A 16,457-nucleotide genomic window follows, 5' to 3' on the forward strand; every position below is an offset into this window, starting at 1 on the left:
GGGAAAAATTGGAATTTTAACACCAAAAGTCATAGCACCTCTTTCGGGATCAAGACGCACGTTTTGATGTATATATTACCGGGGTTTTCTCAAAGCTGCGGGACGAGTTACGCGCCGAAATTTGGCGGAAGAATAATAAACCCGAAACAGAACATTAATAGATGCCTCGGAGCTGAGCACCCGTGGCACTAATAAATGATCATTTCATTAGCGCTATCATTAGCAGCTAGCTTGCTGGCTTTGGTCATTGATGAATGAATTTAACAATTTATGAGATTATTCACAATAATACAAAAAAGTGAGAACTTTGTAAATGCACTATGTGTCTAACTGGTTGATCTGTCCAGCAGCCGTCTCTAGTTTTCTTTCCCACCAGGGAGTTTCTCTAGGATGAGGTGTAATTCAGGCAGTTTATGTTCTTACAGCTGCTTTCACACCACTGCTGTGTGTTTTAAACTCACACACAAATATTAACATTAACATGTGAAACCTTTCTCTGTCTCTCTCCAGGTGACAAAGAAGCTGCTGCTGCTGCTTCTGAAACAGTTGCCTGGGTTACCAATGATGGTGTGTTGGCTTCCCAGGATGGCGGCCGGATTGATGACGGCACATCTTGGAGGTGGACCCCCAGAGGTTCCTGTTGTCTCACTGAGGCATAGCGGTCCGAGCTGGAGGGGAAGCACAAGATGCTCGGCCTGACTGTTGCCAAGGTGATCCAGAGGATCTCCTGGGAGGAGTGGAGGCTCCACTGTTGGAAGAGGACACATGGGGCAGAGGAGACGGTCCTCCTCATCCAGGATCTCCACGTCACCCTGGACGTCTCTTTGCTGGATTCTCTCTGCATCCAGGACATATGGAGACACAGAGGAGGCCTCACCTGCATTCAGGACCCAGCAGGTGCAGCTGTACAGAGACAGGTAGACTGACAGAGGGGCGGGGTCAGCCTTCTGGTTTCCACCTTAACCACTTCATCCCAGATACATGCAGGTGTGTCTCAGAGCTTGTGATTAAGTATATTGTGTATTATCATTTCATGCAAACATAAAATTAATTTTTGGTCCAAAACCTTTTTCCTCAAGCCAGTGCCAAGTACTTCCAAGCTCCTGGCAACACCTGCCAGACAGAGCAGGAGGAAGAGCGAGTTGTCTTCCCTCCCAGAGACCAGGAGAGGCAGCACAGGTGACCGTTCAAGGCAGCGACAGGGAAGAACACCTCCTGTCCTGGGAAGGAGAGTCTCCAGAGGTGAGATTCACTTCAGATATCACTGTTTCCTCTAATCAATATCAGATCTATATTAATTATTAATTATGATTAATATTAATTTCAACAATTTACAATCAACTGTAACTGACAAACTTAAACTAGAATACAGTTGTGAATGAAGGTGCAGGTGAACTTCACTGTCACAAGACAAGTTTGCATCATAAAGAGTTGGATAAATCTTATTTAGTAACAAGTTTCTACTGGCGCCAAAAAACCAAGATGGCGACTCAAACTTAAAGCTTCAAAACGACAGTTCACAAACCGATGGGTGACGTCACGACAGTTTGCCACTTGACACAGACACACACACACACACACACACACACACAGACAGAGACACACACACACACACACACACACAGACACACACACACACACACATACACACAGAGACACACACACACACACACACAGACACAGCACACACACACACACACAAACACACACACAGACACACGCACACACACACACTCACAGACATTTATATATACAGCTAAAAATAAGGTTTCATTTCGGAAATAAAGGTGTAGAGAGGTGTACAGATTGCAAGCAAAAATATTCACTGTTATGTAAAGGAACGTGTGGTGTGTGTGTGTGTGTGTGTGTGTGTGTGTGTGTGTGTGTGTGTGTGTGTGTGTCACAGAGCCACAGGTGTTTCTCTGGAATAGAAAGATGACATAATGCTCTGACAGGCAGCCTGATGACAGCAGAGGAGTCTGTGTGTGTGTGTGTGTGTGTGTGTGTGTGTGTGTGTGTGACTGTGAAAATAACAGATATATTTTGTGACTGAAAAAGGAGAAGGAATTATCTGAAAGTGTGAGAAGAGGGCGGGTTATGAAGTTTGTATGTGTGTGTGTGTGTGAGTGTGTGTGTGTGTGTGTGTGTGTGTGTGAGTGTGTGTGTGTGTGTGTGTGAGACTGTGTTTTATGGCAGCAGGTGTGTGACAGCATGTTGTACAAATGTAAAATATGCCGTTACTTCAACGCCCATGTAACTTTGTCTGAGCACGCCATTCTGTGAGTGTGTGTGTGTGTGTGTGTGTGTGTGTGTGTGTCTATATTACAAAGTTTATCTCAAAATTACATCAAAGACATAAACAGTGCTGCTCTGAGTTTTAACTCATCAGACGTCACCTCACTGTGAGTCGTAGATCTCTAGATCACAGACATAAATTGATCTTTGTTTTTCTGCATTATATTATTCCTGCAAGGATTCATCATGGATTTGTGGAAGTCAGCAGTTAGTTTATATTCAATCCAGTGACCTGAGAGGGCAAGTTCATGTTTCTATCAGATAACCAAGAAAGACAGTTTGTGTTACATCACAATCACAACATCGATATTTTGAGAAAATAAAACATAAAATAAATAAATCAAAACCTTTAAAGCTCCATGTTTCTTCTTCTTCTGTGTTTTATTTTAAGTGTTGTTACATAAGAAGATATAAAATCCATCTCAGTGTAGTTTTACATCTCCTCTCTCAGGCTTCTCTCTGCAGCTCTAGTAACAACAGGTCGGTGAGCCAATCAGAAGAGAGGAGGCTCTGAGCCTCTCTTCTGATTGGCTGACTGTTTTCTGAGTGATCCAATAAAAATAAAGCAGATTTCAGGTAAAAACACTCAGAGAAACCAAATCCTGCAAGGTTTGGATGGTGGGTCCAGGTGGGCGGGGCTTGGTGACTGCTTTGTTGTGACATCACAAAGTTCCAGAAGTCCTGACGGCTGGTTTTAAGGCTCAGTTTCTGAATACAGGCTGTGTGCATTTCTCTGTGGACTGAGGCTTTGATACTTTCACAGTATTAATATAGAAGCTAGAGCTGATCTATAATCACACTACACATGGACACACACCTTTACACTGCAGGAGCTTTAAATTAGATTTTCTAATTCATCAACATGTTGGAGAAATACATATTTAAAGTAGAATCCATGAGATGTGTTTGGTGCAGGCCGTCGCGACAGAGACTAAATGTTAATGTTACTTTGGTTTAATATGGAAAGAAAAGTGAAGATAACACCAAATACCAGATCTGAACCTTCAAACTAAAATAAATAGAAATAATAGAAATTGGTGGTTGAAAATGGCTCATCACTTTTAGCAGTGGATGGAGTTCCTCGTTGTGGTTCTCCTAGGACAGATTCAAGTTGTTTCTTCCCATGAGTTGACACCACGTAGTTGTGTTAAATCTTCAGTTTTAATTAGAAGAATCATCTGACGGCCAGAAAATTAAAGTGAAAAACATCCATTTACTGGATTTAATTCAAGGCCTGAAGCCAGATGACTCCACACGCCGACTGGAGAGAGCGAGTGAAGCTCTGAGTGAATTTGCTCACATACTTCACTCACTACTTGAATGTCTTACAGGCGTCTCCACGATCGGAGCTGTGTGCTTTGACGTATGGCCGCCGCGTGTTCGGGTTTCAGTCGCACCGATCACGTTACCTCTCAGCCCAACATACCTGCACACACCGGCAGCTCGCCGCAGCTGTCCATCACTGTCGTCCTGAACGCTCACGCCTGAACAAACCTGCGACATCAACACTAGTGAGCGGAGAGCGGCGGCTTCTGAAAGATTTCAAACGGCCTGTTTTTACTTCACTATCATGAAGATAGTTTTGGTTTTAGTCGCTGAGATTTGGAAATTTCTGTCTCTGAAAACCACGAGCAGCAGCACAGAATCAATGTCCTGCTCCAGAGAAATTCAAATATAAACCAAATTATTAACGCAACACTTTTGTTTTGAAATAAAAGATGAAAGATTTTTTTATTATTTCTCTTAAATCTGTTGTGGAACATCAAGATGCTGATTACTGCACAGGTGGCTCGTCACAATAAAAGCCCCCTTTAAAAATGTGCAGTTTTCATCTGTCGCCCAAATAAATGTTTTTTTTTCAAAATAAAACTGCACATTCATTTTATCCCGTCCATGTGTGTGAGGAGCCAACAGGAAGTCGTTTGAGGATTTAGTTTCTTTATCTTTTGACTGTATTTCATTCCTTGCTTTGTTATTTTCATTGTATATTGTCATAGATTTTTATTGATTTACAATAACAATTAAACAACATATTTGATTAAAACAACTCTTATTATGTATTTTATAGATATATTTCTAATCTTTAAAACATTACAGACTTTTTCACTGAGACCAAAGAAATGGGAATAAAAGTAAAAAGTTTCTAAAACGAGTTTGTTTCCAGGTGTTTAGTTTATTTTTGGTTTAATTCGGTTACAACAACATGTGCATTTGAACCATTAACACTCAAATGTGTCAGAAGGTGAGACGTGGTGCAGAGACATGTGGACGACATGGAGATCAATAAACACTGTATATGTCACACTATAAATATACCTTCAGACATACTGGGAAATGTCATGTAGCTTCACGGTCACCAGCATGTGCTTTGTTCATGTGAACCACTTCAGAAATCCATGACGATGACATCTTCGTTTCCAACGTGACACTCGTTCGAATGAGCTGAACGCTGAGCTCGAGCAGGACACATGAAAATGTTGTTTCTCCTTCAGATAAAAGAAAAACAATTTCTGCAGCTTCTAGAAATGTGTCCAGTTCTCTTCTGGTTGTATTTTTCCCTTTTCCAGGTTCTGAGCTTTAATATTTAAATGTCTTCCTTTCCTTTAAACCCTCAGGCCTCTGATCTTTACGGCTGCTGTGGTCCGGACGGAGCAGTGAAGCAGTTAAACGCAGGTGTGTTGGTGTTTCCGTCAGACATCAATTCTCAGAGGAATGCTTTTGTCTGTAATACATGACCAAACCACTCCAGTTTAACAGACCTAGCTGTTCATTTAACTGTGGAATCAAACCCATTAAACCTGAAATGAAGTTATGTACAAGTAAAAGTACAAATGTGGAATTTCAGTTTCAAATTTCATCAAAATTTTGATTTTACTTTTTATTACTGTGACAAAACTTAAGTTACAATGATGATGGAGAGAAGTGTCGAGTTTAAAACATTAACAGACTAATGAGGACACGAGCAGATACAGGCTCCTACTTTTATTTTATTTCATTTATGTAGTAAAATTAACACATTTACTGTAATTACTGATCTCACCCAACACTGTCTGCAAACATGGGGCAGTGTTCAAAGCCCAGTCTCACAGATGGCCAAGCAGATGCGTCACACACACACACACACACACACACACACACACACACACACACACACAGTGAGTGGACAACATTAGAGCAGTTTGATGTGTGTGATTAATCAGATCATATTTCTCCAGGAGCTGGAGGCTGTAAATAGGTGGTAATGTGAGGCAGTAAATGTCTCAGGGACAGACAGGGACACTGACGAGAATACACACACACACACACACACACACACACACACACACACACACACACACACACACATTGGTCTTTTATAGCTGTGAAGACACTTGTTGACTTGTAACAATCCCTAGTCTCTTCACCTAACTTTAAGTATAACTTTTATGGCTAATGTGGCTAACGCTAACCTGAACCCTAAAACCTTCGTGAGGATCGAGCAAAATGTTTTCAACGATGGTTCAGAACTAAAATATATCCACACAACCATAGAAAGACATGTACAAACACACACACACACACACACACACACACACACACACACACACACACACACACACACACACACACACACGTTGCTATAACAACAACAGTGGACTATTGGACCACACTGACCAAAGATGGACGTTTATTTCTACTCAAAACATCTGAAAAGTGTCTAACTGGGAGCAACGACTCCGTTAACGATCGTGAAATAAATGATTTAACTATATTGTGTTTATTATTTAAACATCTTGTTTTGACAAATACTGTAATAATAATCATGTGGTGTTGAGCTCTATTAGCTCCAGTGACCGAAACAGCTGCCTGTTAAAACTATTAAAGTCTGTAATTAATAACTATATATAGTGAATGTGGTGTATACTAGCAGGTATTAAAGTAGAGGTAACTCGTATATATATATATATATATATATAGGAACCGTTAAAGTGAAATTCAAGCTTAACGAACACAGACGACTTCACTGAGACTTTTATTGAGAGCAAACGACATGTTTCACCTGCAGCTTCTTCAGGTTTCACAGGTGTGAGAAATACACAGACATGGGTCACATGACCAATTATCACCGTCTTATTTTGATATTTTTCACAGTGTTTTGACATTTTTTCAAAAGATAAACATTTTCCAAACAACATGAAAATATAAGATTATTATTATCAAAAATCACCACATTATTAATGTTACTTATAGTTACAAAAGTTACTCTGTTACACAGTATTAATAAGAATAAGATAACTACACACACATATATATATGTATATATACATATATATATGTGTATATATGTATATATAGACTATGGTTTCTGTTAATGAAGACAGCAGCAGGTGATGTTTAACTTAAGAAATGGACTGAACTCACAAACAGTGAAAAACTGAGGCTTTAATCTTTTGAATATTTCACAGTAAAACTAAAGAAATAATCTGTTATCTTGCAGAGTATGGTGAGAGCATGTAACCCATATGACCGCAGACCAGGTGGATCATGGGTAAACAGCGCCCTCTCGTGTCGAGACGAGGAATAACGAGCTTTATGTGAAAGGTGATTTAGACTCGAGTTCAGCTGCAGAGAAACGTCATGGTCTGATGGAGACAGAACATGTGGCACATTCACCAAAACCTTCATTTCACGCTTTTTCTCGTCTGTCGTTTCCTGTCAAAATCTCTTTTATCATGTTTTGTTTTCCCTCTCTTTCTTTCTCCTTTAACTGGACCCATCTATACACTCTTCTTCTTCTTCTTCTTCTTCTTCTCTTTCTTTAACATCTTTAATGTTTTCTTGTCCATCTTTTTCATTTACCATTCCCCTCATCTTCCTTCTTTTCTTTTCTCTCTTTCATCTTTCCATTCTTTCAGTGCTGCTAAGAGACACTCTTGTGTACCGAAATATTCAAGACCGGATACAGAAACACACCCTCATGTGCAGGAAATGTGTGCACCATTCACCCTCCTCCTCATCCTCCTCTCTCTCTCTCTCTCTCTGGATCTGATTTGAACTACAGTAACCTCTCCTCTCTCTGGTTTTTGAGGAAAGGCGTGTGTGTGAGTTGCTGCCAAAAGGTCTTAAAAAGAGGACTGCTACTCTCTCTCTCTCTCTCCCACAGTTTGAGGCGTTGCTATGAGTCAAACCAATAATTCCTCCTGACAACAGACGCCTCTCCTCCTCCTCCTCAGCTCCTCAGTCTTCTCACATCAGAACAAACTGACGGAGATAAACACATCAGTTCATCATCCTTCCACACACACGGAGAAAATCGATGTTTCTCAACTTTTTATTCTCTGATTGTGACGAACATGTCGACGATGCTTCATTCAGCTTGTGTCAGGTTCTGTCCCGACGACCTCTGAACGCATCGTAGCTCTTATATTTGTTAAGGTGGAACACAGGGATTCTGGTGAAGAGTCTGGCTTCATAAAAACACAAAGTTATGCAACAGAAAGCAGCTCATGTTTTAACCCCGTCAGTCGAGGCTGTAGGTTTATGTTCAGAGTTCTTCAACAACAATCAAAAATAACAAGTAGGCTTAGAGAGATTATGAATTTATATCATCTTTCAATTAAATAGATTTTCATGCTTTCCAGTAATAAAGAGCTGCATTTTAATGAACTATTTTCTTAACATCGACGTTCTTTACATCTGTATATTTCTCTTTATAGTTTTAGATTTTTGGTTAATGATTCACAATTCCATAATTACCCAATTAGACAGATGAAGAAAAAAAAATCCTGTGGTTGATTTTCTATTGATTATCGGAAAGTTATGAAACTGTACATTTGGTGGATTCCTGTGTCATTGGATCAATAATAATCACTATTAGAATAATTGTTTATACTGTAAATATGTTATTTACTCCTGCTTCTTTGCATTTCTTATTTTCTTATTTATTTATTTTACATGTGCAAAGTGGTGGTTTTCATATAAACCATTACACCATCACACAGACCTTTATTTTCTTTGATGAGTTTTTGTTTTTAATGTTTGAAATAAACAAAAATATATGGAATAAAATATATAAATGAATCCAAAAGTTTATTTTTTTTTAAATATCCAATAGATAGAGACCTTATACTTTTTGATAAATATTAGTATGTTACATAAAACATGTTTGAGAAAAAACTACCATTTCTAATTTCAACAATTTAAACTCAATAATATTCTACTTGGTTGTTTATCGCATTATCTTTGATCAATTGTCAGTTCTAGATTCTTTCTATAAGAATGAACTGAAAATCATTTTTTGCTCAGTTGGACTTTATCATGTCAGAGTGAAAATGAATCATAGTCAGTGTTGTTCAGACAAATGTGACCCTGATGACTAACAGCTTTTCTTTAAACCAGAGTTCGTCCAGTTTTAACTTGGATCTCTAGAAATCTTTTAAGTGGCGAATCAGCTTCTGTCTTTATCTTTATTGTCAGATGGATTTATTTTATGCTGCATTTTAATTACAGAAAAAGAAATCTTTTTTTTCCTACTGTCAGTGAACAGCTCAGCCTGTGATGAGGATCAAATCTTCTTCGGGCTGGAAAACCCGGAGGCAGGCTTCTGTGTTTTTTTGGTAGTTTTCTGCAGGAGTGCCCAGACTTCACAAAGTTGCGTGGCTCAGCAGCTTTTGATGCTTATGTGGGTTAAAAATACTACAGAGTTTCCTCTCTGCCAACGGCTCCCAGTCTGCTCCACGTCTGTTCACTGTCGCAGGGACGATCACACAAATATCCAGAGTCAGTTCATCTGTCAGTGGATGATATCTCCGTTTTTCTATCACATGTTTTTAATAAGAACCAAACTTCTTTTATTCCATCTCATCTTCTTTTACTCAGATTCATCCAAATGCAGCTGCTGAGGAGCGCCTGAATGCACCACTACGATCAAAAAGAGTGATGTTTGCTATCTGGAAACCTGCGACAGACGTCCTTCTCTCTTTATATAGTCCCTTCACTCTCCAGAACAATCAGCCTGGGCAGAACCAAACGTCATTCAGGGGTCCAAGTAATCTGATCAAAAAAATCAATTCACAAAAAGTTCAGTATCAGTAAACAATAACAGAACAAACAAGATGTACACAATAATACTTGTAAACAAACTATATAATCACTCCAAAGGGGACAAATACTTATCAACACAGAATATTAAACTTATGACCACCCCCACAGTGCTGGTATAACCCGTGACATCATTGATGACATCAGCAAGAGCAGAAAAGAAGGAAGTGTTTGGCTGCCGCCCCCATTAGCAACTCCTGGAGGTCATGGTGACTGTGGAGGATCAGGAGAGGTAAACTAACAGAGTAGAAACGAAACAAAACTCATCTTTGTTCATGTTTAAACAAAATATATTGATGGTAAAAAATGTTTTCCACAAACAAACCTGTCATATGTCTCCAATGCTAAATATGAAGATGGATATTCAGCTAAACAAAGCATGAGGTTTATTAGCTTTAGCTCTTGCTAACCTCTGAATGTTATAAGGATAGCTTTAGCTGCTAACCTTAGGGCATTATAAGGCTAGCATTAAACTACTTTACATTGCTACTAACATTAGCTGTTAATTTTTCCTCATAATTTTAATGGGAGTGTGAAATGAAAACATGTCAGTAATATTAGCTACAAAGTTATGGAATACGAGGCTAGCATGAAGTCAATAAGACATTTTAAGGCTGCTAACATTAGCTGCTAGAATTCATAATGTTGGACATCATAAGGTTAGCATTACATGCTACTTTTTGACATTCAGGGGTCGTATTAGCTGGTAACATATACGCCGGTTGTCATAAATAGTAAACCATTTAAATGTTAATGCGACACTGTGTTTCGTGCTCAAACTGTTTAGTTGCTGGAGGTGAGAGACTCTTCTTCACATTCACCTACAGGAGAGGAGGAAACCCACCACGAGACGTCCCACCGCTCATTCACTGACAGTCTGTAAGTTTAGCTTTAGTTAGACTGTTTACTGCTTGATATCTGTATCTATATATCTATGTATCTATATATATATCTATGAAAAGGTCATTTAAATAATGTTTTAAAGCAAAATAATAACAAACCATTAATGTAAAACAAAATCAGTAAATGATGAAACTGTAAATAAGAAAAACAGAAAGTAAATGAGACAAAAAACAAACAGAGGAAGAATAAAATCTAAAGGAAACACAATAGAAATCAGCTGTTCTGTTTTGATTATGTAAAACAATCCTGTTGATTTTCTTTACTCTTGGATCCTTCTTTGTTTTTCATGGTTGTTCTCGTTCTTGGTTTGTTATTTCTTGCTTTTTTAACGACCTCACAGACGCGTATTTAAACACTGTGAGATGTGCTGTGTGTGTTTTAATGTTAATAACTCAAAACTCATCCAGACACATGACACAGTCACAACATCACACACATCCACTGCAGTAATATGTGACGATAGAAACACACTACGTCACATGATCTCCACTGTCCCTGCATGTGAAGCACAGCAGCTACCTGAGCAGGTGAGCTGACGGGTCACGGCTGTGTTTATGAAATGATGGTAAAGTTTGTGGGTTTATTTATTTAACTGGGAAATTGTGTTTCCTTTAATAAATTATAGTTGTTGAAGGTGAGAACTGTGATTGGAGCTGCAGCTCTCGGTTGGTCTGGGGGGAGGGGCTTAGCAGTTATAAACCTGTCAGGTACGAGGTGTGAGGCTCTCTGAGGACAGCTGTGAGACACAGGTGACTTCTGCAAGTTGTATTTAATTTTTTTGTTTTGTTTTTCGTGTGGAAGTCCTGGTTTTTCCCGCTCACTGTTTTTACATTTTTAAAGCACCTCAATCTATTTTTGTGACTCAAGCATCTCGTTGTATTTCTTCAACAGACAGACAACATCAACATTAAAGTAATATTCACAGTAATAATAATATTTGTCCAAACTACTATTTCTAAATGACTTTCACATTTAGTTTGTGAAGACTGAGTTTGAATTAATATATTTCATTCGTTTTCCTTTCACACTTTAATGTTTGGAGCTGTACTGCGACTTTAAGTGACTGATGAGTGATTGACAGGTGGCGACCAACATGGCCTCTCACTGCGGCCTGTAGATGTTTGTTTCTAAACTTACTTCCTGTTACTTCCACTTTCTCTCTGTGCTCTGTTGTATATTATAGACAACTTGTTATGAAAAGTTAATTATCATGAACACACTGACAGATTCTCTTTGTAGAGTGTTTGTTTGCATCATTATGGGAAATTATAAAGTGCAGAACGATAATAATTGTTATAAAATGAACATTTGTTGTTGTTGTTGTTATGAAATATAAAGTAGAGGCAGGAAGTAGCTGGTGTAATATTAGAGTGATATTAAACACTCAGCAGGTTGAGTCCGATGAACAGCAGCTTTCTGGGTTTGATGGTCGAACCAACCAGCAGTGTCGGGGTTAAAGGTTGTGGGGTTATTTTTAACTTTAGACTTGAGTTTGTGTAAATCATGTGGTTTGGGAACTAAAGTAAATATTTAGTGGATGGTTTTATTTGTGGAGAAAGTCCTTCATCTTCAGCAGGACTCTCGGCTCTGTGAAGGGTTTACATCAAATAAACAATCCTGCGCTCGGCTTCTCATCGCTCGCTCCCTCGCTCATTCATTCATTCATTCATTCACACACTCATTCATTCACTCACTCATTCATTCATTCAACCCTCTTATTTATTCACCTCCTGACTCGGGCGTTCGCTCCTCAGCTCTGGAGCCGTGTCCTGGACGTGTTTGTAGAAGAAGCCCACAGCCCATAAATCCATGAGTCACCCGCAGCCCATCTGCTCTTACATAACACTCCCATAATGCAACAGTGCCTGGTGCCTCAGTCTGCTGCCTTGATCCTCCAGACGTAAACGATGAACACCCAGTTTGGACCAGGAGGACCTGGACTGAGGCGGACTCATGTTTAAATCATCTGATCATTTATGTACAAGGTGTTGACGTCACGCTGCGTTCAGGGACCCTCAGGGGGCCGCCACTCAACCATGTGTCAAAACTCACGGCAGGTGTTTACGTTTCCACATCAGGTACACACACACACACACACACACACACACACACACACACACACACACACACACAGCTCAACCTGACTTCTTGACTGGACCTGTTTGTTTGTTTTGGACTTTTGACTGATGTGATTCAATCAGCACATTTCACTGGATGATGGTTTTACATGATTTAACAGTATAGATTTGAGTTATTATACATATATACATATATACAGTATATATATAATGTGTCTGTAAATATCCTCATGATTAGTAGTTATTATTATTATTTACTTTTATTTACCTTCTATAGGTGATGCAAAATAAAGAAAGTGATAACATAACAAGACATAATGTAACTGACAGATTTAATGAATAAATAGTAAATAAATTCAAAATAGATTCTTTTCCTTTTTGTTTTGACTTTGACTGATGTAATGTGAGGACGACAGAAGAGGATCAGGTGTGAACAAAGTTTTCTTTTTCTTTTTTCACAATTGAGAGTTTAAAGTCAGAAAAGTAAAATAAATAAATAAATGAATGAATTTCACATGTGACCCTGATCATCTTCTGTTAATGAGCACATTTCACTGGATGATGATTTAACAGCAAAGATTTGACTTATTGTACTGTATCTGCAAATATCCTCATGATGATTATTATTAATATTTTTATCTTTTTATTTATCTTTACTGGTGATGCAAAAGAAAGAACTAAGAAAGTGAAAACAGAACTCACAGCTTTTTATTATTGCATGAACGTTTCTGCTTCTTCCAGCAGCAGTGTTCTTGTCATTAGACCTGATTCCACTGATTCCACTGATTCCACTGATTCCGCTGATTCCACTGATTCCACTGATTCCACTGATTGGCTGCTGATTGGCTGCTGTGTGACTGCAGGAGTCTGAGGGACAATCGAACATCTAAAAGAGTCTTCAAGGTTTTTCCAGGACCTGCAGAAACACTGAGGCTGTTTTTAGGAAACCAAACAGAGAGAGAGCGCAGATGATCTCAGCTTTAACCACACACACACACACACACACACACACACACACAGATCTGCGCCTTCAGCAGCCCTCTTCCTCCTCCTCTTCCTCCTCCTCCTCCTCTTCTTTATGTTCTTTATGTTCAGTGAGACTTGGCCTCCAGCCCGGATCCTGTTTCTCACTAATTATGGACAGAAGTTAAATTGCAGCGGTGACGCGGAGTCTGCAGGAGCCAGGTCAAGACAGGGGGAGTCACAGCACATCACTTCCTGTTAGGACTGTCAAAACAAAAGCCCCCAGCGACAGATGTGGCATAAACAGTAAAGAAACGGGACTGAGGACAGAAAAGGTTTCAAACCACAGATTCATCAATCAGAGTGATCAGCAGAGACTTGAAGGGGAAGAGCAGCAGAAGTTTCGGCTTCGATCTTTTTCTAATTTGTTATAAAATATAAATGAAAATTTCAAGTTTAATCTGAGGTGAAAACATGAGCTAATGAATGAAAAGCTTCCTGACTCATCATTTTAATTCAACCACATTTTAATTACAGCATCATTTTGTATGTTTGTTTTCTTTCTTTCTTTCTTTCTTTCTTTCTTTCTTTCTTTCTTTCTTTCTTTCTTTCTTTCTTTCTTTCTTTCTTTCACTTTTATTATGAATCCAAAGCTTCTGTTTCCCGTTATTCGCTCTCTCTCTCTCTCCCTCAGTGTGTGTGTGTGTGTGTGTGTGTGTGTGTGTGTGTGTGTGTGTGTGTGTGTGTGTGTGACGCTGCCTTCCCCGCCTCTGCTCTCCAGGCGGCGCCTCCTCCTCCTCCTCCAAACATGGCGCCGGCCCGCAGCTGTGCTGCCTCCCCGACAGACGACGCAGAGAGGGACAGAGAGAGGAGAAGAAGACGCGGGTAGAAACTCCTCAACGTCTTTTAAACTCTTGTAAACACGAGCAGGACTGGACTCTGGCGCTTTGAAGTGTCCGCCGGAGACTTTACGCGCGGCTTTTGGAGACGTTGACGCGTCGGGCTGCGCGCGTGACGGAGAACCCACCTGTCGGACGAAGGTAGATCTCGCTCCGTTTCTTCTAGGATGTGAATCTCCCTGATTTATGTGAAGTAACGGAGCAGACCGAGCGGAGCAGACGGGCAACTCGGGGTCAGAGCTGGCGCTGGTGAAGAACATGTGCAGCCCTGTGAGGAGCGGGAACACCGCGGCTGTAAAGGACTGAGTCTTTCCAGGGAAAAAAACAACTTTTTCCACAGAGTGTTCCACGGCCGGAGGATGGATGGAGAACATTCTGCGCTGTCAGGAGTGGAGAGGGAGAGAGACAAGCTTCCACCCATTTACCACAGCTCGCCTCCAGCTGTAAGAGCTCTGCCCTTCTTTCTCTCTCTTGTGCACAAATACTTTTTATATGTGTTTGTTTAAAAAGCAGCATCCAATCAGAAAGTTCTAATTTTCCAATTAGGAAATAAACTGCATTTGTTGATGAAGTCATAAAACTGTACAGAGCAAAACAGCTTCATCATTAATAATGTTCACAACAACCAACAGAAACGAAGCAACAGGAAACATATTGATCCTTGTTAAAAAGAAAATATCAGATTTCTCATCAACCACAAATTATGTTTTCAGTAATATTGATTTTAGGAAGAAAGCAACATAATCATCAGGACGTGATCAGTGATTATTGATGACGATGTGTGAAAGTGGCCAGAATGTTAAAGTCTGGATGATGCTTTTATTTTTCCTGTTTCGTCTTTGAAATTTTAGCGGAACGTTTCAACATCTAAACTTTTTATTATATTTTATTATATTTTATTGTTTTTTTTGTTTTTTTTTACAGTTTTGCATTGTGCAGTTATAAAAGAATAGAAAACATGATACACGGTGCAAGTTGTGATCCCGAACCTGACTGAGGGATCATCCTCTCAGCTGTCAGTGTGAACTCACCTTGCAGCCAGGTGAGCACGCAGGAAATAAAAGCTCTCACAGGATCTGAAAGTGACAGAAAAGCGTTGTTTCCCTGCGGTTTGGAAAAAGTGATGCCCCTGTGTTACATAAAGAGTCCTGACATCAGGTCTCCAGCAGCGTCCGATGATGTCATGCTGGTGTTGTTAAACGCAGAGCAGGGAGCCTCTCTCCGCTGGTGTGTTTCTGCTTGTGGTTTCTTGTTTTTATCGGTGTCACTTCGCAGCCGACGGTTCGGGGGTTGCAGGCTGGTTGTGTTGATGTCATCTCCATTGTGTCAGGGAGCAGGAATGTGCAGATCGGATGGTTTTGACCAATAAACAGTCGGCCGTTGCTCAGGCCCACTCGACGCTGGTGTCTGGAAATGCCATAAAGTGGCTGCATGCGTTCTGGTTTCTCTGGGACTTCAGTCAGACCTGCTTCTCTCCCAGTCCTCCTCAGAAGTCTCCTCAACCCCCCGAGCTCAGGGACATCTGAGGAAATCAGGCTCAACGCTCGGATAGAGAAGGTTTTAGAGACCGAGGCCGTCAGTGAGCTGCAGAACCAGGAAGGAAAAAAAGTAGAGGAATTGAAGACAGCTGGTGAAGACTGAAGGAGGAAGTATGTTTTTTACCTGGAGAGAAAGTTACTCAGAGCTGCTGCTGCTGCTTCACCAGATTTTCTCATGAGTTTGGGGAGAGGATGGTGTCATTACATCAGATTAGATAAAAGTTTATTGGCTCAACGGTGAATTAATTCATGAAGCCAAGTGCAAAAATGCGAACGAGTCTCTGGAGTCTGTGCAGCTTGTTTGTGTTTAATGTCGCTGTGATTGGAACATCTTTGAGTTTCAGCAGTTGGTCGACAACTGAACAATCGACCAGTTAATAAAACATGTTTCCAAAGGCTTCAGCCGGCGCTCAGCTGTTGGTTGTAGGTTCCACACAGTGCGACAGGTTCACAGGGAGCTGTGGTGCACCTGTCGCACCTCTCAGACATTTATCCAACAACCTTAAAGGAGCTAGTTGTAAGTTTTTGCTATTGCTACATAGCTAACGTTAGCGTTAGCAGCTGTTTACCTAGCGGTCTAGAAGACACGTTGTCAGACTTCATTCCTTTAGTTGCCAACATCTGTCTCCAGAGGTGGAAACAAACACAAATTGTCAAGTTTTTTTTCTTCTACTGAAGTTAGCATGCTAACCAGCTAGCCC

At 40.1% G+C, this 16,457-nt stretch overlaps 1 protein-coding gene across 1 annotated transcript in view; it reads left to right on the top strand.

Annotated features, from left to right (window-relative positions):
* The first annotated feature begins 14,096 nt into the window (after nt 1–14,096).
* hectd2 (HECT domain containing 2) overlaps nt 14,097–16,457 on the top strand; it is a 39,366-nt gene continuing 37,005 nt past the window's right edge. The window contains exon 1 of the mRNA XM_023394686.2: nt 14,097–14,661. Coding sequence (XP_023250454.1) covers nt 14,578–14,661 — 84 coding nt within the window. The 5' untranslated portion in view covers nt 14,097–14,577. The remainder of the gene's footprint in view (nt 14,662–16,457) is intronic.

Source organism: Seriola lalandi, unplaced genomic scaffold (assembly GCF_002814215.2).
Source record: "Seriola lalandi dorsalis isolate HSWRI2012SDOR001 ecotype SW California unplaced genomic scaffold, Sedor1 jcf7180002054952, whole genome shotgun sequence".
NCBI lineage: Eukaryota > Metazoa > Chordata > Actinopteri > Carangiformes > Carangidae > Seriola > Seriola lalandi.